Here is a 22,863-nt window from a genome sequence, read left to right as displayed (position 1 = left end):
CACATAAACAATAATTTTTTATAAAATGACGAGTTGCAACTTCTATGTGTGCTGCATAAAGCAGCACACATAGAAGTTACAAAACGCCATTTGTGATTGTTTATGTGCAGAAATGGAACACCTTCCTGCAGATAAACAATCCTTACCCTCAGCACAGGCACCCTTGGCACTAGGCAGCTAAATTTAGCGCCAGCGCAGGGAGCAATGCAGGGCTGCACCGTATTCTTGTAAACATGGCGCATTCCTGTGTTTCATAAGTGGCAGAGCGCGGCGTTAAGCCAACAAGCCCAACGCTGCACTCCGTCACTTCTTTTGTAAATATGCAACATAGTGTCTTGGCCCAAAGTTTTGCTTAGAAGCCACTGAAAGTTACCAGTTAAAGTTATCTCAAGTAACTATAACTTGTGCCCCAAAGTAACAATAGCTCATGCCCCTTGCCATGCACTGCTAATTACCTCATATATTACATTACTCATGAGCTGTTCTATGACATTAATGATAACAGCACTGTAACATCTGAAATAACATAATTGATGACTTACTTTAAGGCATGAGTTATAGTGTCTTGAGACAATTATAACTGGTGAATTTCAGTGATTTTGTTTGTTTAAAACAGCATGTTTTAACTGACATTTTCACCTAACTTAAGGGTACCTTTAACCTTTGTTTTTCAGTGAATCCATATATGTATGTGTGTACACAACTTTTAAAGGCGCTCTCATGGTAAATAACGTTTTTCTAAGGATTTTGGTTTGGTTGTCTGTTACTGCGTCATGTCCAACCACATTGTGGGAACTACATAGAGTGCATTATACATCGTGGGTAATTACATCGCCAAGGAGAATTTTTTCATTGCGATTTACTACTCCCTTTACCCCATTAAATTGAATGATTTGAATGAAGGAACTTGTACCGCCTACATCTACTCAAATTGTGTCCCGGTGCAAAAGTGCATACCGAATAAGGTAGTGACACTTAGGGGCCGGCGGTCGCAGATTTCCCGCCATCACCCTGAATATTCCCACCGCCAAATTAGGATGGCAGTGGGAATGGGACAGGTACCGAGGCAGATGGAAAGACCATCTGCCGTGGTCCCGCAAGGCGGTCCCTTTCCGCCACCCTTGCGGGACCCGGTACTATGGGGCTATTGAGGCGGTGCCGTGCAGGCACCGCCGTGGGCATTAGGATGCCTGTCTTTTGTGGCGGAGTTCCCGCCGCAAAAGGACAGGCCGAAAATGCCTTTGGAGGCCCGTTGCTGGCCCCCAGGGGGGTGGGGTGCTGCACGTGGGGGCTACCTATGGTACCCCCCTACATTTGCATGTACAAGGTGGCAGCCACGTTGTACATGCAAATTTATTTTTACAGTGAGGCAGGTGCTGCCACCTGCCACAATGTAAACATACAGGATGCACCCGCCTGTGTGGTGGGCGCATCCTAATTTGTTTTGCGGGGCCGCTGCACCTGTGGGGGGCAGTCCCTTTTCCATCAGCGATGCCCGCCATCGTAATTGGCCCCTTAGTTTTCAGGTGTTTCGCAAAACATTCTCATTTGATGTATTTCTGAGGTGTACGGGTAAAAGGTTCCAGATAGACGTCACACACACAGAGATGGATGAGTCACTATGCCTAGATCTTTTTTAAATGTGGGACTGAGATCAATTGAGCTTTCGTTGATTGAAGGTCCCTGCTGGGAGAGTAAAGTTAGATTATTCTGTGCAGATAATGTGGTCCAGGTCCGTGCAAGGCACAATGGGTGAGCAATAGAAATTTCAAGGTGATTCTTCGATTTACAGATAGCCAATTAAGTCTTTTTAAGAATGAAGTAGGAGTGCACCGGAAAAGCTTGAATAACAGATGTGCTGCTGTGTGCTGTACTACTTGCAGACATTAAATCAGGAAACCCAAGATATAAAGCATTGGCATAATCCAATATAAATAAAATTGGACGCTTGAACAGTTGTCCGGAATTCCCAGGGTAAAAAAGATAAACATTTCTTCAGAGCCTTCATTAGCACAAAACACACCTTTACTACTGAAGAGATTTGACCCTTAAAGGAGAAAGGGTCATTAAACACAACTCCCAGGTTTCTTGCCATACCTGTAGATGCGAGCGGTAGGGCCACCTGTAGGCCAGCAACCAAACCAAACAGGAGAAGGATTGGGACCGGAGAAATTGATTTACATCTTCTCCGGATTGCATTGTAAATGGTTTACTTTCAGTGGCTGAAAAACATCCTCATACAAGCAGACACGGATTCCTTAGCGGAGTCTGACATTCCCTCATAAGAGAAGAGAAGCTGGGTGTCATCAGCATAGGAAATCATCTTGATACCAAAAGATTCCACTATAAAAGCAAGCGAGAAGATATAAACATTAAACAAAGTAGGCCTTAATGCCGACCCCTGGGGTACTCTGCACGTGAGAGTTTTTGCATGGGAAGATGGTATGGTTTCATCCAGCACGACTGTTCTCTACCAATCAAAAAGGAGCTCAGCCATTTCAAGGCGATCCCCCCAGTCCGATATCTGCCAGACGTTGAAGCAGTATAACGTGGGAGACATTACGGTCCACTACCAATAGTTCCAATAAAATTGAGGCAGCGTTCCGGCCCTGATCCAGAGTCAACTTATTGGAATCCGTAATATCAAACAGAGCCATCTCCATGCTATGACGTGCACAGAACCCAGACTGAAATGGGTGAAAGAGGGTATGAGTTTCGATGAACTTCGCAAGTTGTTGGTTGACAGTGGATTCTAAGATTTTTAGATCTGCAGGTAGAAGAGGAATCGATCTGAATTTGTAGAGAACCGTACTATCAGCCGTAGGTTTTTTCAGTAGAGGGATGATATTGGCCTTTTTCCAAATATCAGGAACAATGCCAGGCTTTAAATAGGAGCTGAATAGACTTGGAACTCCCTCCCCATCCACCTTCGGCTGACCCAGGACCATCTCGCCTTCAGGAAACAACTCAAGACCTGGCTGTTCGAGCAGTAGCATACCCCTCCCCCCAAGCGCCTTGAGACCCTCCCGGGTGAGTAGTGCGCTATACAAATGGCATGATTGATTGATTGATTGATTGAATAGACTCAGATAAGTTGCACAGATAATGTCTACAATCTTTGTCAATATGTGAGGGGCAAGGATCGAAAGGAGAGCCTGATGTACATCTCAAAAATGGCCCTCTCTGTCCGGGATCATCCATTGTAGGAGCTTAAATTTGAGGGGTGGAGTCATGGCCAAAGAGTGTAGGTCCACAGGGGCTGCCAAAGTAGACGATGATTGATTAAGCTGAATTTGGGTAATCTTTTCATCAAAGAAGTCAGTAAGCCTATGGCAAAGGTTGCAATTAGCGTCAGGAATCGTGAGCGGCCTTTATGGTCCATAAAATTAGAAACAATTCTCCTTAGGGCTGTTATGCACCATGCTTATATTTTGAGTGTAGAAGATACTATGTGCCGCTTTGATGTTATTATGGTATTTGCTTAGAGCCTCTTTATAAATTATTTAGTCAGCGTCGCGGTACTGTCGGCTCCAGAATCTTTCCACCATTGTCACTAGAATTAACTCGATTTTTGTTGTTGTTAATTCTGTCAATTCTCTACTGTAACGTCTTAAATATTATTTATGTAGTTCTTACTCATTGTGTAATAATTATACCTTCCTCAAACTTTTGTTTTCTAAATTATTCTTATCCTGGTACTATTCTAATTCTAACCCTCAATCTAATCATTGGTTGTTGTTACAATGTTTATTGTTTCTTATCCTAATCATAGTACTAACAATAATCTGTTAATATATATATATATTTTTAAACCTAATCCTTAAATAATTTAATGTTTATTTAATCTTAATTATTTTTTCTAACTCTTTCCCAACCCTCAATGTTTGCTCAGGGTTGTTCTTAATATTACATTAGTTAACTATCATAATGTGTTTTTTTTTTAGTTTGCATGCATTAAAATATGCATGCAATTAATAAATGACATTTTTTAATGTTTTTATTAATATTACTCATAATTCTAGTAAAGACATTGGTTATTTTAAAATTAGTATATTTTGGCTCTTCCCAAGCCTCAATTTTTTTATTTAATAAAATAATATTAATGCTGCAGGTTATCATTTTTCATTTAACGTAATTCTTTATTAGAATGCAAAGAACGTATACATGCAGTACCGAGTGTCAATAGAAAACACTTAGAATATCTGGCATGTTGAACCGTACATGAAACATTCTTCTGCCGAAGAACATATGCAAATATAGTTTGTATAGCGGGTAAAGCACTGGGAATGTAACAGCTTAACACGGTGTGCTCCTGTATATAAACAACAGAACAAATAATAAGAGGAGGAAAAAAGAATGGCAAACCCAAATAAACAGAGGTGTGCAACATTTGGCAGGTATAGGAGTGCACTCACTGAGGTCCGGGGAGGGGGGGGTTGGACGGGGGGTCAGGAGACACCACCAGAGGAAACGTAAGGAATGATAAGCACTGACAAAGCCAATAAGTCTCATCTATACAAGAGCTATTGGCTTTGGCATAGTGTTTTTATCATGTTGTACATCAATGTGGCTGCTGTTCAGCATGGCTAAAGGCTGGTGGTGTGGACTGTCCTAGAGTGGAGTGGGGGTGTTAGGGTGTCGTAGACTGTATTTGTTGATGTACAGTGTCGTAGAGTGGAGTAGGGGAGCAGAGTGTCATAGAGTTGAGTAGAGGGGAGTACAGATGAGTGGTTCAGTGGCAGAGAGTGTCATAGAGTGCTGTATCATAGAGTAAAGTGTCATAGAGTGGAGTGGCATAGAGTAGAGTGGAATAGCGTTGAGTGGGGTGGAACACAATGGAGTAGGTTGGAGTGGATTAAGCTAGTGTGGTGGCTTGAATTGGAGTAGATTGGGGTAGATTGGATGGGGTAGAGAGGGTTGGATTGAGTGGAGTGGGGTGTATTGAAATGGGTGAACTGGATGGGGTGGATTGGATTGGAGTAGGGTGGATTGAAATGGGGTGAGGTTGATTGAATTGGGGTGGATTAAAGTGGGTGGATTGGATTAGAGTAGGGTGGTTTAAAGTGGGGTGAATTAGAGTGGAGTGGAGGGGTGGATTGGACTGGACTGGAGGCAAGTCAATTGGAGTGGGGTGGGGTGAATTGGGGTGGATTGGAGTGAGACAGATCATTTTGGATTGGAGTGGGGCAGATTGTAGTGAGCAGATTGTTTTGGATTGGCTTTTCCCACAACTATCCCACAGTGTATAACATGGAAACACTGACTCAGATAACTGATGTTTGATCACTGCAGAGACTTGTGCGTCATCATCTGGAGGTCCAAGATTCAAATTCTTACACTTAGAGGCACAACCTCTAGAGTTCAATAAAACGAGTACCTCTGATTGGGGCAAAATGATTGCTGGCATTTTACAGTGTACCAATGTCACGTGACAATGCAAGAAAACATAAAACAAGTTATCGAATTAATTGCCAATGCCCCTTCCTCTCTGTGGACACCAACATTACCGCACCCCAATATTTTTTCGCTGGAAGATTTCAAGATGTCAAATCTGGTGAAGTCTACTACGGAGAAATATGCCATAAACTCACCATAAAGTAGCGCAGAGGGTTAATATTCCTGCTGCAAAGAACAGATCTGTATTTTATGTGGATAGCTGAATGGATTAATAAAGCAAGCCTTTACCAACACTTTAAAGCAAATTAAATGTATGCGAGAGAGGGGCTATGGAGAGAAGAGGGGCACTTATGCCAGGTGTTGGTGAGGTAATCTGAGGAGGGGGTCAGGTGGGCGCTAATAAAGATTGTCACACCGGGCGCCACCAGCGCTAAAGCCGGCCCTGAGCAGCAACAAGCCAGTTGCTTAGACAACAACATGATATCAGAAGATAGACCATTGAATACCCGCATTCCCAACCTGAATATGTGAGGATCTCAACAATCCTAGGAAATCTATGCGGGTTCTTGCACATTTAAGAAGACATGAACCCTGCTTCAGAAGGCGCACATGACTAGGGGGAGGGTAGATTTGCTTAGGGTTGGGGCATCTAGGTACTTCTCCACATACTTTAACCTCTCGAGAGGGATAGTGATATTGTTGCATACAGATGCCCCTTTCCATCTTTTGAAGAAGAGGAGGGCTGACTGTTCTGTGTAGGGCAGGAGCACTTTGTGCCTTGGTAGATCTCTGTGGATAAGGGTAAATCTCCCTTCCACAGGGTTAGCTCAGTCACTTTTCAGTTTGAGTATCCAAAGCCCTCTGAACCAGGTGCTCTAATGTTCTCTCTTTCAGATGCACATCGTTCATACCAAGCAAGGCCTGAATCTGACACAGGCCAAGAAGGATCCAACGGGCATCGCTGTCCTGGGCTTCTTCATCGATGTAAGTAACCACTGAGCATAGTGCCTGGGGCCAAAAGCAAACCTTGCTGTTTGGATATTGTTGAGCTAAGGGATATAGTAATTTAACTGGTGCTACCTGCTGATAATTCTCCCTGCTGCTGATTGTCCCCTTAGAAATGACTGTGCCTGGTTCCAGCTATTCTATTCTGAATTATTAGCAAGAGCTGCTGTAATTTTATTGAATCAATATCTGCTGGTGTTCATGTCCATCATTAGTGATATTTGCATGTGTTTCCCTCAGTTTCTGGAGATATCTGCTGGTGGGTTTCCCTCTGTTTCTGGGGATATCTGTTGGTTATCCTCCACTTATCTACTTGTTAAATCTGCTTGTCCTATGATTGTTCAGGGTGAAATCTTCTAGTGATTCTTTCAGTTTCTGATGAAATCTGCACAATTTCTCATTAGCGTTTGTGTCTGATATCAGTAACCAGTGATAGCTGCTGGTTTTTGCTTCCAGTGGTGGGTCAGCGGCTGCTGGAGTACAATCAGCAGCACACTAACCATTCCCACCCCGCTTTCTCCCAGGTGTCAGCTAATGCCTCAGGATTGCTGAATATTTCTATGCTTCTGCCGAGCGTCGCTTCTAAAAGTAAGTATGTCTACATCTCATGCTCTGAGTGTTGCAAGTTCATGTGTTTGGTTGGTCATTCCATGCTTCCTCTCTAGCCATAGCAGGCTCTTAGATGGAAAGGGTAGTTTGTGGCTTGCAAGGTGTTCCAGACGTGTCTCACAATTCTTCCTGCCTCAACTAAAGTGCAGGGAGTAGTTTAACAGTGATTTAAAATGCACAGAAGCAGTGGCGGCAGGTGACATGTGAAAGTGATGAGCCGTAGCATTATTGTCGTAGTGCACTGCAGGGAGCGAGCGAGCTCGAACAACTTACAAGGGGTTTGGGGGGGTTCTCCCCCTAAGAAAATTTTGAAAAAAGAGTGGACAAACGGTGCATTTCCAAGCAAATTTGAAGAAGCAGGAAGGTTAATAAAGCAGATAGTGCTGGGCCTAATAAACATAGATCGTTCACTGCACCTCCCCTCCCCATACTTCACACAGCTTTGCTCTTGCACTTTCACCCAGGTCAGGCTTAATAATCAAATACTGCAATTTAGTAAGGGTATAAACAAAGAATATTTTCTAGGGATATTGAAATTAGGGTGAAGCAATGACTCCCCAAGCACTTAAATGCCTCACTGCTGTTATTGTTCCACAAATCTTGGAAATATAAATAGGGTAGAGGCATTCACCAAGAAGGTGACATTTATGGAGGTCTGTGCTTGTCACTGTGTTAAATATGTGGATGTGTCTCTGTGTATGTAATTGTGCGCATGCGTGTGTCTTTATCACTAGGTTCTCTCTGTATGTTTGCCTTTCTGTGTGTCTACATGTGTTTCTGTCATTGGCACATCTGCCTGGTTTGCTGCATGTGTCTGTGCATTGTTTTTCACTTTACGTGTTCATCTTTATGTACTTGCGTCTATGCCTTTGTCAGTTTCTCTGTCTTAGTGAGTTGGTGTCTTGGTTAATTACCGGCTGTGTACGTTATGTTGCTTTGCCTAGACTGGAACCTGTCCTAAAGTTAGGAGTCCTAACTTTACTACTCCTAAACTGAGAAAAATCCTAACTTTAGGACTTTCGGTATTCACAGAAGGCATTTAGGAGTCCTAAAGTTAGGAGTCCTAACTTTACTACTGCTAAACTGAGAAAAATCCTAACTTTATGTCTTTCGGTATTCACAGAAGGCATTTAGGAGTCTTAAAGTTAGGACTCCTAACTTCTGTGAATACCGAAAGGAGTAAGTGCCATCTGTGAATACCAAAATGCGTAAGTGCCTTCTGTGAATACCAAAATAGTAGTAAGTTTGGGATTTAGTCTTAAGTTAGTTCTGTGAATCGGGCCCACAGTTAGTGGACCTCCCTGCGAACATACTTTTTCATTTATTCGTTGTTTTTACAAGTTTCAGCAGCAAAAAGCTCCTGGGGAAATGCAGCATCAAACAGCAGAATATCTAAGCCTACTCCCTTACTTCCTGGCGAGTGATTTGCTCTGATTTGTGAATTTAGAGGGGCAGAGTAACAGCGTGTGTTGTATATCCGAGTGTGGTTGTAGGCTTCCAGTACGCAGGCTGGTGACAGTAGTCGCTTCGAGAGCTTACATTGAACCATAAATCACAAAACACTCCTTGCGTTGCGCCTTGCGTTTACTGGCTCAAGGCTGCAGAAATGAGGTCTTGTGGACAGGACCTTATCTTTCCCTCTGTCTCTGGCAGGTGTCCAGTTAATGTAGTCTGGCTGCCTTTAACCTCACTCTAACCCTGTAAGCATGATTGTAGGAGAGGCTTGGGTAATAAGCACGTTCAGCAAAAAACACTGCTATTAGATTACTGCAAGCCTTTGCTTTTGGAAGAAGAAAACCCAAGCCAGGTGTTTAAGTAAAATACAAGCCATGGAATCATATTCATTGTACAGTGCTTTTATCGTCTGTTTATCAGATGCGGCCGACATGCTCGCGGGAGGGGGGGAGGCGGGGGTGGGGAATAAAAAAAATCAAAAGTTACTTACAGCGCCGCCTCTGCTCCGCTCCTAGCCACCTGGCCGGTGCAATTGTGCAAATGATCCCGCCACGTGTTCCTAAAGGAAGCAGCCAGCAGGCAGCCTCCCTCCCCTACCCAAGCCAATCACAACACTGCAATGGCAGCGTTGTGATTGGTGAGGCGCAGCGGAGAGCACCACAACCGGGCCATTTTCTCTATGTAGGCTGCATGCAGCCTACATAGAGAAAGAAAGGGGGAGTGCGGATGACTGGGTTGGTCAACCCTAGGGCCGACCATACAGTCAGTACCCACAACAGTGGGCAAAGCCACTCCCCCCTGCCATCGAGCAGGACCGCCCACCCATCCGCCCACCCACAACCACGCACTTCAGGCACTTCTGTTTTCTCGCAGTGCGAGAAGCAGAAACATAAAATTGTAGTTTTACCATTTTATGTTTCTGCCTTCTCGCACTGCGAAAAAGCAGTGGGGTGATGCCCCCACACCCCCATGGAGAAGTGCCACTGCACAAAAGATAGCTAGTAAATCCATTTCCCTTGAAATATTTTCAGAAAGAGCTGACTACAACTCCAAACCCAGTTCTATCAACGATGGTCCTTAATGGTGTCAACAGAAGGAATGCACCGATTGCCTGTAATAGAAAAGCCGTAAATAGATCCTAATATCAAAAGAATGAGCAGAAAAATGTCAGTCTTTCACGTGCACCATAAAACCTTGCAATGGCCCTGAGTCCTTGGAGAACACAATGATTAGGAGTTTTATTATTAAATGTCATGGATATTATGCAGTTCTTTGAGCATTCTGGTGTATTATATAGTGTGGTTGTGCGACCTGACCATGTAATACACTCACAAAAACTGTCATGGGTCCAGTCTGGTTCAATTGAAAACCTCTTGCCCAACCCTGGGTAGATGTGGATTCGAACAGAAAGGCTTAAACAAAGGAACTTGTGTAATGCATTGAGAAGCACCAAACAAAAGAATAAGAAAGTCATACAACAGGAAAGAATTCAGACACCAATTTATAAAAATAGATGAGAAAAATCTACTAGAGGATTCCAGACATATAGATTTTTAAGACAGTATAAATCTCAGGTTTTTAATCCGAAGCGCAAACAAGCATTTGTAACTGTAGAGTTTGTAAACTTTTTTAAAGTTTGGAAGAATTCTGTTTAGCTACCAACCCAGACTTGGCAACCAATTTCAACAGGGAGAAGGTCAGGGAGGCCAACGGGTAAGATTTGGACATTTACCTGGTCACTAAAGCAGTCTCAAGCCCAGTTCCATACCTTACCTCAAAAACGCCGTAGACTTTAATTGAGTGGTCCTGATGCTGGGGATACAGGATGCTGAAAGAGGTTCTGGCTGCTGTGCGGTCGACGGGGTGGACTCCTTGTGGTTATTCCGTGGTCCACGGGTAAGGTGGGGCAACTTTGGCGGCAGGGCTAGCCTACCGATCTCCAAACAGAGCAAGTCCAGGGGTGTCCTTTGGTGAGACCCAGTGGCTGTCCATCTTGGGCAACCAAACCTCACCCTGGCAACTCTCCTGGGTCCAGCAGACTAGGGTTGCAACTTATGAGTCTGCGGTGAATATCTTCTTGACTGCCCATCGGCGGTCAGTGGCGATTCCATGAAGACGGCTACTGACTAGCCAAACGGGCTAATTCCAGCTTTTATGGCCTTATTGCTGGGAATTGGAGGTCAGTGGACTGGAACTTGGAGTTACTACTTCAGTCTGTGGCTTTGGAGCAACTTTTCCACGAACCAGGCACAGTCCTATCTTTACTAGCCCCAGGAGCAGCAGGTGCTGCCCAGTGGTTGGTGCAGCCTCTCTTGAAAGGTCATGGGGTCAGCAGGGCAGTCCTTCAATTCTCTTTCCAGCCCAGATGTGATCTGAGGTTCAGTGTCCCAGAGATGTCAAATGGGCTACCAGGATCCCTCCTGCCCTGTGACCACTTCTGGCTATGTGTAGCGCTAGCAGTCCCCAAGTGCACTAGTATTCCCAATGTCATGGTGTATGAACCCATCCTCTGTTGTGAGGAGCTTGATAGCCAACCCTAGAGGTGTGGCTACCTCTGGCATACACACCGATGGAAAAAACAGTTTGGCTGCTGGTTGTCCCCCTCTGATCCCGCCACCAGCCCATCTACCTGAGAAAAGGGGGAGCCCTCCCGAGTGCGTTTGCCTTTTTCCTACCAAAGTCAGCTTCCCCTTTGAAGCTTGCCATTTGTGTGGTTTGGTGGTTTTCTGCAAGGGGAAGGTAACAGGTCCCTCTATTGTTCCTAAGCATGGAAATCAAAGTCAAAGTCAAAGTTTTATTTGCATAATTAGTTAAAATTGTTACAAAATTTGCATAGTAAAATAACAGTACAAAGTTTATTAAAAAATTTACTAAAATTATTGTCTCTCGGCCTTTGTTTTGTTTGGGGACGGGGCTTGTGAAATCCCGGGGTTAGGGTGACCCTGTTTGCCCACCAACTGGATGGTCCTCCTGTTCAATTAGTTCTAAAAGTTTTCTTGCTTCTGCCAAGAATTTGACTCCACGGCAAGCTAGAATTATGGAGGAACCACCGAGCCAGCTTGTGACTGCGTGTCTGCAGGATCGAATGTTTAGCGCATTGAAGATGGGTTTCAATAAGAGTCGTCTCTGACTTGTCAGGGCCGGACATAAGCAAAAAAGGTGGACAAGTGTTTCGGTTTTGTACCCGCAAAGGCGACATTGGTTCGTCTGGTGGTTTCCAGGAGGGTAGTAAATCCTTTGTGACATGCATCCCCATCCGATAGGCTGTAAAAGTCTTTTTTAGATGACCACTGAAGTGGGATGTTAGATATGCGTGTATTTTTGGGGTTGTAAAGCAGTTCAGGATGGTCCAGGCATGCGGCCGTTTTGCCAGTAACTCTTTGTCCTCAAAAAAGGATTTCCATTTTGCTGCCGCGTTGGCTGATTTTTTTAGACTTACTTTATCTGTCCCAGATTTCCAAACGGCTTCTAGCTCTAACTTTTCCACGCAGAATGTCAGATACTTTCCCCAATTGTTTGTGGTTTCAGTTTCCCCCCATTTTTTAATTTCCTCCCAGCTTAGCCAGTCCAGGGTGTCTGGATCTGCAGATCTAAGTTTGTGGCAGAAGTTCACGAAGCCGCTCATGCTCCGGAATTTCTGATTTTGCAATCCAAATTCAGCATGGAAATCATTGGCACATCTCTCCAGGAGCAAGCACAAGGAGATGATGGACGGAGCACTGAAACCTTTTAGACATTCACCCCCATTCACAGATCTGGGTTGAATCCTTCATCATTCTCTAGCTCACTTCGCCACCTCAGTTCAGACCCAGCTATATGCAAATCAGTCTTGACCCTGTGCCTCATGGGAACAGTCCAGCCCGAACTGCCAAGCCAGATCTTCCCTGAACTGGAGACAAGCATTCTGGGACCGAATTTGGGGTAACACCCTTCATCAGACAGGGTAGCTTTAATCCAGTGGCAAAGTGAGCAAGGGGTCCACGTCTGGGCATACCCTGCCAATTTAGGGAGAACAAAGCAAAGACAAGGAGATTATGGATGGAGCGCTGAAACTTTTCAGACACTCACTCCCAGTCACAGATCTGGGTTGAATCCATCATCATTCTTTAGCTCACTTGCACCCCTCAGTTCAGATCCAGCTATATGCAAATCAGTCTTGACCCTGTGCCTCAAGGGAACAATCCAGCTCAAACTGCCAAGCCAGGTCTTCCCTGCACTGGAAACAAGCATCCTGGGACTAGTTTCTGAATAACACCCTTCATCAGCCAGGCTAGCTTGAATCCAGTGGCAAAGTGAGCAAGGGACCCGTGTCTGGGCATACCCTGCCAAACGAGGGCGAACAAAGCAAACACAAGGAAATGATGGACGGAGTACTAAAAATTATCAGACACTCACCCCCCAGTCACATATCTGGGTTGAATCCATCATCATTCTTTAGCTCACTTCCCCGCCTGCGTTCAGACCCAGCTATATGCAAATCAGTCTTGACCCTGTGCCTCATGGCAATAGTCCAGTCTCTCCAGGAGGGCAGAAGGCTGTCTGGTGGCCAGCAACTGTGAAAGGCCACCAGATAAACTGGACAACAGAATGGCAACTTTCTAAAAGTAACCTTTACTCATGTGACATTAAATTCAACTTGGGCATCAAGTTGGGTTTAATGCCATGGTTAACTTGATAAGTTGAAGTGCCAATTTCATTAGTCCCATTCAGAAGTTAGCAGGGCTGCAATGCCAACCTTTAACTCTGTACTAGCCAAAGGGACGACTGACCTTTCCACAGTAAAAACCACAATTTGGAAGCAGGCACGTGAAAATACATGTCCCACTTAATAATACACTGCTCCCTGCTTTAAGGCACGATAGTCCTTCCTTATGGAAAACTTATGTATATAGTTAAGAGATGTGAGGGCTTTGCCATTGGTTTAAATCGCAAGGTCGAACTAGCAGTATTGAACTGCCCTTCCAGGCGAGAGTGACAAGCTGAAATTAATTTTGTAATCTATCACACTCAGGGTGGCACAAGCAGTACTGCAGCACTGGGTGGACACTTCAACTTACATGCCCTGGGCTCCTTTGGTACAATGCACCAGGGACTTATAAGTAACAGTTGTCAGTTTATGTCAAGTGGGGATAGCCAATTTAACATACACTTTGTAAAGGGTTAGAACACTGGCACTAACGTCTGATTGGCAGGTTTCCACGCACTCTCAACCTGCAGCATCAGTCTAAAACCTTGAGGGTGATGATGCAAAATGAGACATTTTCTTAAAGGTTCCAATGTATAAATATGGCATGTGGCAAATGAATGACAGAAATTAAGGACCAGTGGCCGTGGACCAGTATGCTTTGTGAGGAGAGCATACTAAGGCGAGTTAATTCAAAAATGCCTGGCGAGGGGAACATTACGCTGGGAGAATGTGGTGTTTACTTGCATGACTATAAGTGGCTAACTCGCAAGGATGACAAGCGAACTAGGGAAATGTGTTTAAGAGGTATTTGAGCTGCAGGGAACATTCTGGGCCCATGGTCTCAACCTGTGCAGTCAGACCACTCATCTGTAGGTGTTACCGGTTAACATATTCTGCCCGAGAAGTTTAGATGTGGTGTATTTTGCCCAGTTTATTGAAACACATATTCCAGTCAAATACCTCATGTAGATAGGAAACCATTGTCAACAAATACCAACATTGTCCTTGACGAATATCAAGTCACTACTTAGAGGTCTTTTCAATACTGCTTGGTCGTGTCTCTGCCCTCTTGGGGGAACTATGCAGATTTCTGGCTTCAACTTGCTGCCATCAGGGGCGATTGAAATTCTGCTTTATGATAAGAGTTTGGCATAATGACCGCATGGAAGCTTTGTAAAACTCAATAACGTCTGTTTACCAAAGAAAAAACTTTCTGGCATCAGCTCACAACCCAACACTTGCCCTTTGGGCAGAGTTTAACAGCAAGCACAGACTCTATGTTGCTGGATAATCCCTTCTCTTTACCCCGCTGGCCCTACTGTCTCAGATCCCAGAACCTGCGGAGTACAATTCCAGCCCCACCAGCACCAGGCTAGTTGAGTTGAGGTTCTGCAAAATGTTTGCAGACTTCTCCATGTTTCCCAACTGCTCTCCGTTTTCTGCAGCATTGCATTAGGGTGAACCTTCCTTCCTTTGGAGTGGGTTGGTGTGACTGATTTTCAGCAGCACAAAGCAGGCCAAGGACAGCTGCTGCCCATGCACAACATTGCACCCTCTGTATTTGCCCCATTTGCTTTGATGATTGACCCTATTAATGGCCACCTATCATGCTGCTGGAGAAGGACAGGCCGTTGACCCTTGGGACTCCTACACTTTCATGATTTTCTGCCCCCATTGCATGAATTGTCTTGTGTCTAGCCTTGCCCTTGAGTCCTCTGCTATAGCGAAGAAGGTGATGGGTGCCATTTTCTGCCTGCCCCCTCTGTCCCTGAGGCTCCCGCCAGGCTATGGCATCCTTATAGCATGTGCCAGCATGTGTCTCATGCCAGGCCTTCACGCTAACTTGTGCAGTTAGACCATTCAGTCAAATCCCTGTATTCTCCTTCATATTCTGGTCAAGAGGTTTACATGGGCGGTATTCTGGCCACAGCTCATTGAAACATAGCATTCACGTCAAATACCGCATGTTGGTGGGAAATGACAATAAAAAAATGCCAACACTGTCCTTGCCACATATCTTATCTGCATGTGCATGTCTTTGCAATCCTTCTTACTTGCTTTCACCAGGGCCTGTTTGTGCCCATTTTTAGATTCCTGGCTTCAGCTTGCTACCATCAGCTTGCTTCATACTGCCAGTGCCTTTGCCAACATTGTGTGGCAAGCGCTGAGTCTGCCTTGCTGGGTAACCCCCTTCTGTTTATCCGCTGACCTTCTCATCTGGCATCCCAGAGCCTGCATGGCACAATTCCGTCCTCTTTGGACTGCTTGATCCTGGGGTTCTTTCAAATTTTCTTTGGCTTTTCCACCACACTGCCAAGAGGTTATAGCCCCTTCGTGGATCCCCTTTCTGATGGTCCTCTTTTATTGGCACCATGCCAGCTTCCCATAATGTTGCTCATAAAGAACTGCATGCTCACCCCTGAGAGGTGCACTCCATCTGGCTCCTTCACATTAATCAAGCCATGCCTTACAAAGTCAGACCCCATACTATTGCACATTTTGTGCATACCAACATTACACTTCCTCCTGGACTTCTCCGTCGAACTGTGATATTACACCCTCCATTCCAAGCAGGGGGGGGTGGTCTTGGACCACGTGACCCTGGCTGATCCAGTTGGCTCTCAGGTAGCTTCTCCACTGTACAGGCAAGCTGCTCCCACCTCAAGCCAGGTATTACTAGCCGTGTGCTGGCAGCTGATGTCCTGCATGGGGAAACATTGTTTACAACGCGGGGATTACATCACAATGCTCTTACATCGCGGTTTTCACAACGCAAGTCGTTACAATGACTTGCGCTAGATGGCGCTCTAGGACAAGGAATAGTATAATTTACTATCCAACACCTTCCCTACTGTACGTAGACTGGAGTTAGAATAGTAAATTATACTACTCCTAAGTCGAGGCTTGCGTTGTAAAAACCACGATGTAATGTACTGCGATGTAAATGTATGCGTTGTAACGTTATACATCCCCTGCATTTTCCTGAAGACTTGTCGTCCATCTGTGCACCTCTCACATGAGTGCGCCACAAGCCAAACCATCCTTTTCTTGTTGTCACCACCATCTGTAAAAAGATACAGACTATTGGTTACTTATCTCCAGTCCTCATGCCATGCGATCTCTTATGTATTTATTTTATGCCCTGGCTTATCACCTGCCCACTTTCATTAGTCCTGCCCCGTCGCAGCCAGTGGAGGTAAGCGAGGTGGGGGCGGTGGAGCAGGGCAGGGCACTGGAGAAGTCCACAGACAATTGAATAGGTTTTATTTATTTATTTAATTTTACCTATACCATTGTCTGTCGACTTCCGACTCACCGCCTTTACCTGCGCCGGCCGCTGCTGGTCCTGTCTCATTCATTTCCAGTCCGACACCATTATTCCTGCCTCCATCCTTATATACTATTTGCCTACCACTATTCTTGATGAGTGGGGCTAGCTTCCATACCATCAGAGCCACAGATAACTCGAGTGAGAATACAGCCTTGAATACTATTGTTTTAAAAGAAGTATGACGTACCAATTGCAGCCCATTTAACATGGTTGCTAACTGGTCAGAGTCAATCTGGAGTCTGGTAATTTTTGCTGTGGGTCCCATTACCCCTAAGCCCTTCATAGATGCTCTTAGTGCTTTTCTGAGAGGTCACAGTCATACTGGATCCTGCAATGATGCAACTGTGTTGAAAGATGGCTCTGTGCCCATGATATTGTATACCCACTCAATAGCCACAGTCAATGAACCGCTACACTGCTGAATGTAAGATGCTATCCAGTGTCAGGTCCACCTGTCCTGTTAACATCTTAAAGATTTTCATGTACTTATGGTACCTAAACTCTGCCTTCTGTCACAGTGCCCTGGAGAATAGAGTCATCTGTTGGTGCCCCTTTGATGCCACCTACTTGACTTTCCTCCACTGAAAATGAGAGAGAGCATCTGCACTAGAATTAGTAGAGCCCTGTATCTGCCTTGCTTTCAGTTCCATATTTGACAACAATTGCACCTTTACTAAATTCCTCATTAGTTGTAGAACCCATGGGCAGTTTCCTGTGCCACCGTTTGTCTTTTGGCTATACATAGGTGTTGAACCAGAGCACCAGTTTCATGTCCTTGGGGGTTCTGCTTCCTGATGCAGAGTGCTGCCACATTTGGGAATAACTCTAACACGTTTTTGTTATCCGCTCGCCCTCTTGCCTTCCATGTTGTTGGCCACTCTTGCGCAGATCACAAAGAGCCCAGGATTTACCAAAAGCCCTAGCTCCAACAGCATCTGTGTAGAGTTCCAATCGTTGTGATGTTCGCCAGGGTCATCTCCATATCAGGTACCATTAAATTTGCCCAATAATATCTGCCATGCTTGCAAATCTTGCTGTACGCCTGCCCCTAGTCTTGTATGGTGGTACTTAATTTTCAGCCCGCTGGTTAGGCCAGCCATGTGCCTAGTGAATATTCTCCCTGCCTGGATGAGCCTTACTACAAATTTAAGTTCCACAGTAATTCTTGAATTTCATCCAGGGTGGCTTTCTCCTTCCTACATAAGTTCTCAGTGCACATCACTAGAGCCCTGTCTTTCTCCTCAGGCACCCTGCATACTCCAGCTACTGAGTCAATTTCTATGCCTTGGATCACCAGTTTGGTTGTGGGCCATCTGATCTTGGGTTTTGCTAGGCCGACTCCCTGATTTTCTATCATTAGAATTTAGGTATTTAAAACGTTGTTGCATTGCTGCACCTAGGTTGCCTACAGGTGATATATTCTTCACATTTGCAATCAGTGGTCACTGTGACAACTTCCAGGTCATTCTGTGGGAGTGAGATCCACAGTACCTGCATTCCCGAAACTCCTCACTCCACAGGTGGGTCACCTCTATTTAAAGGGGAAACCATTGCTTTTTGGTTCACTGGCATACCAACAACTTGTGGCAAATTCTAGAATTTATAAGGACTCTCTACTATAGCAATCAAGGATGGACTGTCTACCCTCATCAGAGAGCTCTCAACCTCCAGTCTACCTCTACTGTTGATGGGAGCGCCAACACCTGGACAATGGGTTGAAGTTCAAGAGTACAAGACGGCGACAGTGTTAACTGTCCCGTGCCATTGATTTACCACATATTTTCCAAAACGATCATCGTTCTCATTATAATTGAAGACCCTGATATTTTCGATTCCTTATTTAAGTTCCTCACTGGGAGCACGAATGGCCAGATCGAATCTCCTACAAGGCACTGACTTAAATCTCCCTCCGCATGTGATCACAACAGAAGGCAGCAATATGGGGTTAGAAGAGACACTGAGAACGGAGTCCACACGGCGCTTCTGGTGCCTTGTGGAGAAAGACAGATCCTCCAACTGGAGGAAGCTCCTGGTGGACCAATGTGCACGCTTCGCCTTTGCTTGCACTTTCGTGGGTAAAAAGCACCAATCAGTGAAGACACCATGGTGATCACGTTTTACAAATGGGCAAGACCCTCTGCAGGGTTGTGCCCTCGGTGTTAAGAGTAAGAAGAGTAGCATCTGAAGAGGAAGATATGTAGGTTGAAATGACATCATTGGTCAAGATATCCAGGTCACCAGCCACCATCATTCACAGAGACGTACTTGAGTCCTGTTCTTTAGAAAGGCCAAGCAGGCTCTGGCTTATGAGGGTTTTGGAATTCCCAAATGGTATTAATTTAAGACATGCTATTTCACCACTGAAAGCTCGGTATGCATCTCCCTACTGGAAATATTTGGGCCTTCCCTGGGCTTTCTTTAACCCAAGATTCAATCCGATTTCCACCACATTCCAGTAATGGTCCATCCATCGTTTTCTGCTACAAAAAGAGAGTCATGACATCTGGATATGAGGAGCTCTCTGACCTGTAGCTGCAAAACAGCACTTTGCATGGTCTCTAATTCGTTTTTTTAGAGTTTAATATAGCGCGAACTCGACCTGCAGATATCAGGTACCAGAGAACTTTACAAGAACACCCGTTGGGGTACACAAGGACACATTCATTTTTGTTACGCACGGAAGATTAACCCCCAGATGCATCAACAACCCATTTTGCGATTCCTTAATAGCGAAAAATACCGATTCGCTATTAAGGAATAGCAAAATGGAATGCATCAAGAAATCACAAAAAAAATAGTGATTTCTTAGAATTCCTTAATTGCGACTCGCAAATTGCAAGTCGCAATTAAGGAATACCTCCACATTCATTCCTATGGGCCTAGAGGCCCATAGGAATGAATGGGAAGACAATCTCAATTTGCGAATCGCAATTATCGATTCGCAAATTGAGATTGCGATTTCAATGGTGCAGGGGTGTCCAAAGGACATGTGTGTGCGCAACATGAAACTTTGAAAAATGCACTTTAGTGCATTTTTCAAAGTTTTTGCAAATTACCATGAAGTTGTACTTCATGGTAATTTGCGTGCCCTATTAGCGAATTCACTATTTTTAAAACTTTCATGCATTGCATTTAAGGAATCTCAATTTGAGATTCCTTAAATGCAAATAATCGCAATTTAGCGATTTCTAAAATTGCGATTTTTGCATTGGGATGATGCATCCCAAATACAGAAATACCGATCGCAAAGGGGCAGATTCTGAGAATCTGCCCCTTTGCGAGCTGATTTTTGTTTGATGCATCTAGCTGTAAGTCATTTGTTCAGAACCACAGGATGATGTGTGCTGTTGCCGAGCCTCGAACCCGGTTCCCCAGCTTCGAGGTCGACTGCTCTAGCACTAAGGCCACATCCTGTTACATTTGACACTAGAAGGAATGGTGCTTAAACATCCACATCACCTCTGAACATGGGAGTTGCACGGACCATCATTCCTGCTTGTGATGCAGAACAAGTTCTCCTGCCACATATATTGCTCAGGGCACCTCGACAAGAGACATGGCATCCTCAAACCACTGAACAAGGACTGAACATTAGAGATTACAGGAGATCATTTTGAGATTATTTGTATTCTATTTTTGAGTTAATAATGTACAAAAGAAACACAGCACTGTAAGGGCATGTGAAAAGTGTGTCCTCACATGCAAACAGTTTCTGTTTGTTATTTGTTGTATCTGATACCTGACAGGGGCTAGTCAGGCTCTGAGGGCAGCACCATTGTTTAACATTATATACCTAGAATACTAGATACAACGTGAACACTTCTTAGGAGTGCAGGTTATCAGCATTATCATAGATATCCTCAAACCACTGCCACATCAAGGGTGTGGCTATCCTGTCCTTGAGATATACAAAGTAGTGACGTAGGCTACCCCTCACACTTTTACATCATGCAGCAGATTACAGTTGGGGTGCTCATTTGGGGCAAGCTTTGGTGAAGCATGCCTGCCATTGGTTGCCTGATGGTGTATATGCTTTTTTATTTTAATAAACCCCATATGAGGAGCATGTAGGCATGGTTGTCCTTCAAGGCTGAGCTCACTCCCTGATAAGCCCTCAGACGTTACGGAAAACGGAAAACAGAGATATGCATGGGTTGCTTACCTGTTATCTGTATTACTGGTAAGTACTGGTAAGTAACATGGTCATCCCCTATCCTCTTAAGTTTAGCCACATGAATCAAAAGTGGGGAGAAAAAGGTTGTGCAGTATTTGTGTCAGGGCTGTCATGACGTCAAGTGCTGTGCTTCAGGTAAACTTGTTTTTGGGATTCACCTACCTCTTGTGTCCCTACGGGTTCCTTGTAGAGGGCAAGGTCGCCCAATGTTAGAGAGAAGAAAGACTGCAATGTGGATCTAGCCTTGTTTGAGGATGAGCACGTTCTGCCTCTTGGCTGGTGGTGTATTCCGTTTGTGAATCTTGCACTTACCCTCTTTCTCTCCACAGATCAAAGTGTGCCGTTAAATGGTACCCTTTCCATTGATTCATTACTTCAAGGCGTAAACCTCACCTCCTACTACAGGTACCTGGGATCGCTTACCACCCCCACCTGTGATGAGGCAGTGATTTGGACCGTATTCAAGAACCCCATATTGGTTCCTTCTAGTGTGGTGAGTATGTCAGCAGTGTGCGACCTTCTTCGCGCTCATCTGGTGTGTATGATGCCACTCTCACTGGGATGGATATGCTATCCTTGGATGAGTGAGTGTCCACACTCTGTGGCACACTCTATTTGCGGGGGGACATTGAGTTTCCCGCCCTGGTGTGGTGTAACACTCTGTTCCACCCTCTATGTTGTGGGGACATTGAGTTTCCCGCCCTGGTGTGGTGTCACACTCTGTACTTATTTTGCAGCGACAGTGCTGGTTTGGTGACCGCTGTACTGGCAGCCAGCATGTCACTTTGTCCATGATTTGCTTCTTAATTTGGTTCTTCTCCATTACTCAGCTCGAATATACTATCCAGTTTACTAGCTCCAGGTACTTTCTTTCTCCAGTGTATGTCAGTTAAATATTATGGGGCAGATTAACAAGAACTGATGCATCTCTGCATATTAGCAGAGATGCATCAGTTAATTTGTGTCATGCCAAAAAACCCTTGCGCCACCATAGATGCGTCGCATTTACAATGTGGCACAAGGATAAACAGATGCATGACACATCTACTGGCGTAAAAGCAACGTGTTGCTGGAGTCATGCCGCAAGCGCAATCATGCTGCGTCATTCCTTACACCTGCTTCAAGCAGGCGTAAGGTTTTGACGCAGTGGCATCGTAAAAGTGACTCCGTGAAATCTTGAAGATTTCACTGCGGCACTTTTACGAGACTTTCTTGCGCCAGAACGCCCACCCTGCATACATTATACGTGACACACGTATAATGTGACGCAGGGCTTTACAATGTGACACATATAGATGTGTCACGTTGTAATGTGTTGCACCGTGGCGCATTGTTTACAATGCCGCTGCATCACAAAAATTATGCAATAGTGGCGTAAAAGTGTTGCAAGGGGCTTTTAAATCTGTCCTATTATCACTGGCGAGTGTATTCCGGCAGTGAGTAGGTGTGTGCTTAGTCTTGCCTGGGGTAGGTTAGTTAACTGAAAAGCCAGGTTTTCAGCTTCTTGGGGAATTTAAGAAGAAAGGAGGAAACTATGATGTGGAAGGAGGGTAAAATATAGAAACAAGAAACACTTTTAGGCCTGGCTTGTAAATGTAGTAGTACTTGTATAGCACACAAATCACCCATGAGGGTATCTCGGCGCATGTACACATACAGCTGTGGAACCCTTCCTGGCTTTTCCCTGTGAAGCACCCACTCCTGGGCACCCCCAAAGTGAAGCCAGGCATCCTAGCGTTGTTGGGGCCATTGTGGAGATTAAGCAAGCTTTTGCCCAGAGTTGCAGAGTGGGACCCATGATTAGAATAAGCACCGAGGCGAGAATTATCAGGTCCGAGGAAATTAAGCCCAAGACCCACCGAGGCGGGAATTGAACCCTGGTCCCAGGCTAGACCTCTGCATCAGAGTCTGCCGCTCTAACCATTGAGCCACACTTCTCCACAGCTCGGTTGCACAGCTGTCTGCGAGACCTTTTGTCACTACACCTTTAAAAATTGGCACTTAAAATTCAATTTAGAGTACTATTATTCTCTTACCAGGTACTATCTGCTATACCATTTCGCCACTGTTTGAAATATATGAGGGACTATACTACATACTAAAAGTACAACCACAAAGTTTTTGTCACTTTCAATCCCTTATCCGCTAGTTGCAAAACACAATTGTTTTTTTTTTTACTAATGAGGAGAATTTGGCAGGACTAGA

The 22,863-nt window shown here is 44.8% G+C and overlaps 1 protein-coding gene across 1 annotated transcript in view; it reads left to right on the top strand.

Annotated features, from left to right (window-relative positions):
- The window catches only part of LOC144766898 (carbonic anhydrase 4-like), a 142,534-nt gene that overhangs the window by 102,764 nt on the left and 16,907 nt on the right, over positions 1 to 22,863 (top strand). The window contains exons 6-8 of the mRNA XM_078650606.1: positions 6,292 to 6,381; positions 6,927 to 6,990; positions 20,988 to 21,151. Of these exons, the coding sequence (XP_078506732.1) occupies positions 6,292 to 6,381; positions 6,927 to 6,990; positions 20,988 to 21,151 (318 nt within the window). The remainder of the gene's footprint in view (positions 1 to 6,291; positions 6,382 to 6,926; positions 6,991 to 20,987; positions 21,152 to 22,863) is intronic.

Source organism: Lissotriton helveticus, chromosome 7 (assembly GCF_964261635.1).
Source record: "Lissotriton helveticus chromosome 7, aLisHel1.1, whole genome shotgun sequence".
Lineage (NCBI taxonomy): Eukaryota > Metazoa > Chordata > Amphibia > Caudata > Salamandridae > Lissotriton > Lissotriton helveticus.
This window is presented reverse-complemented; position numbering and strand designations above follow the sequence as displayed.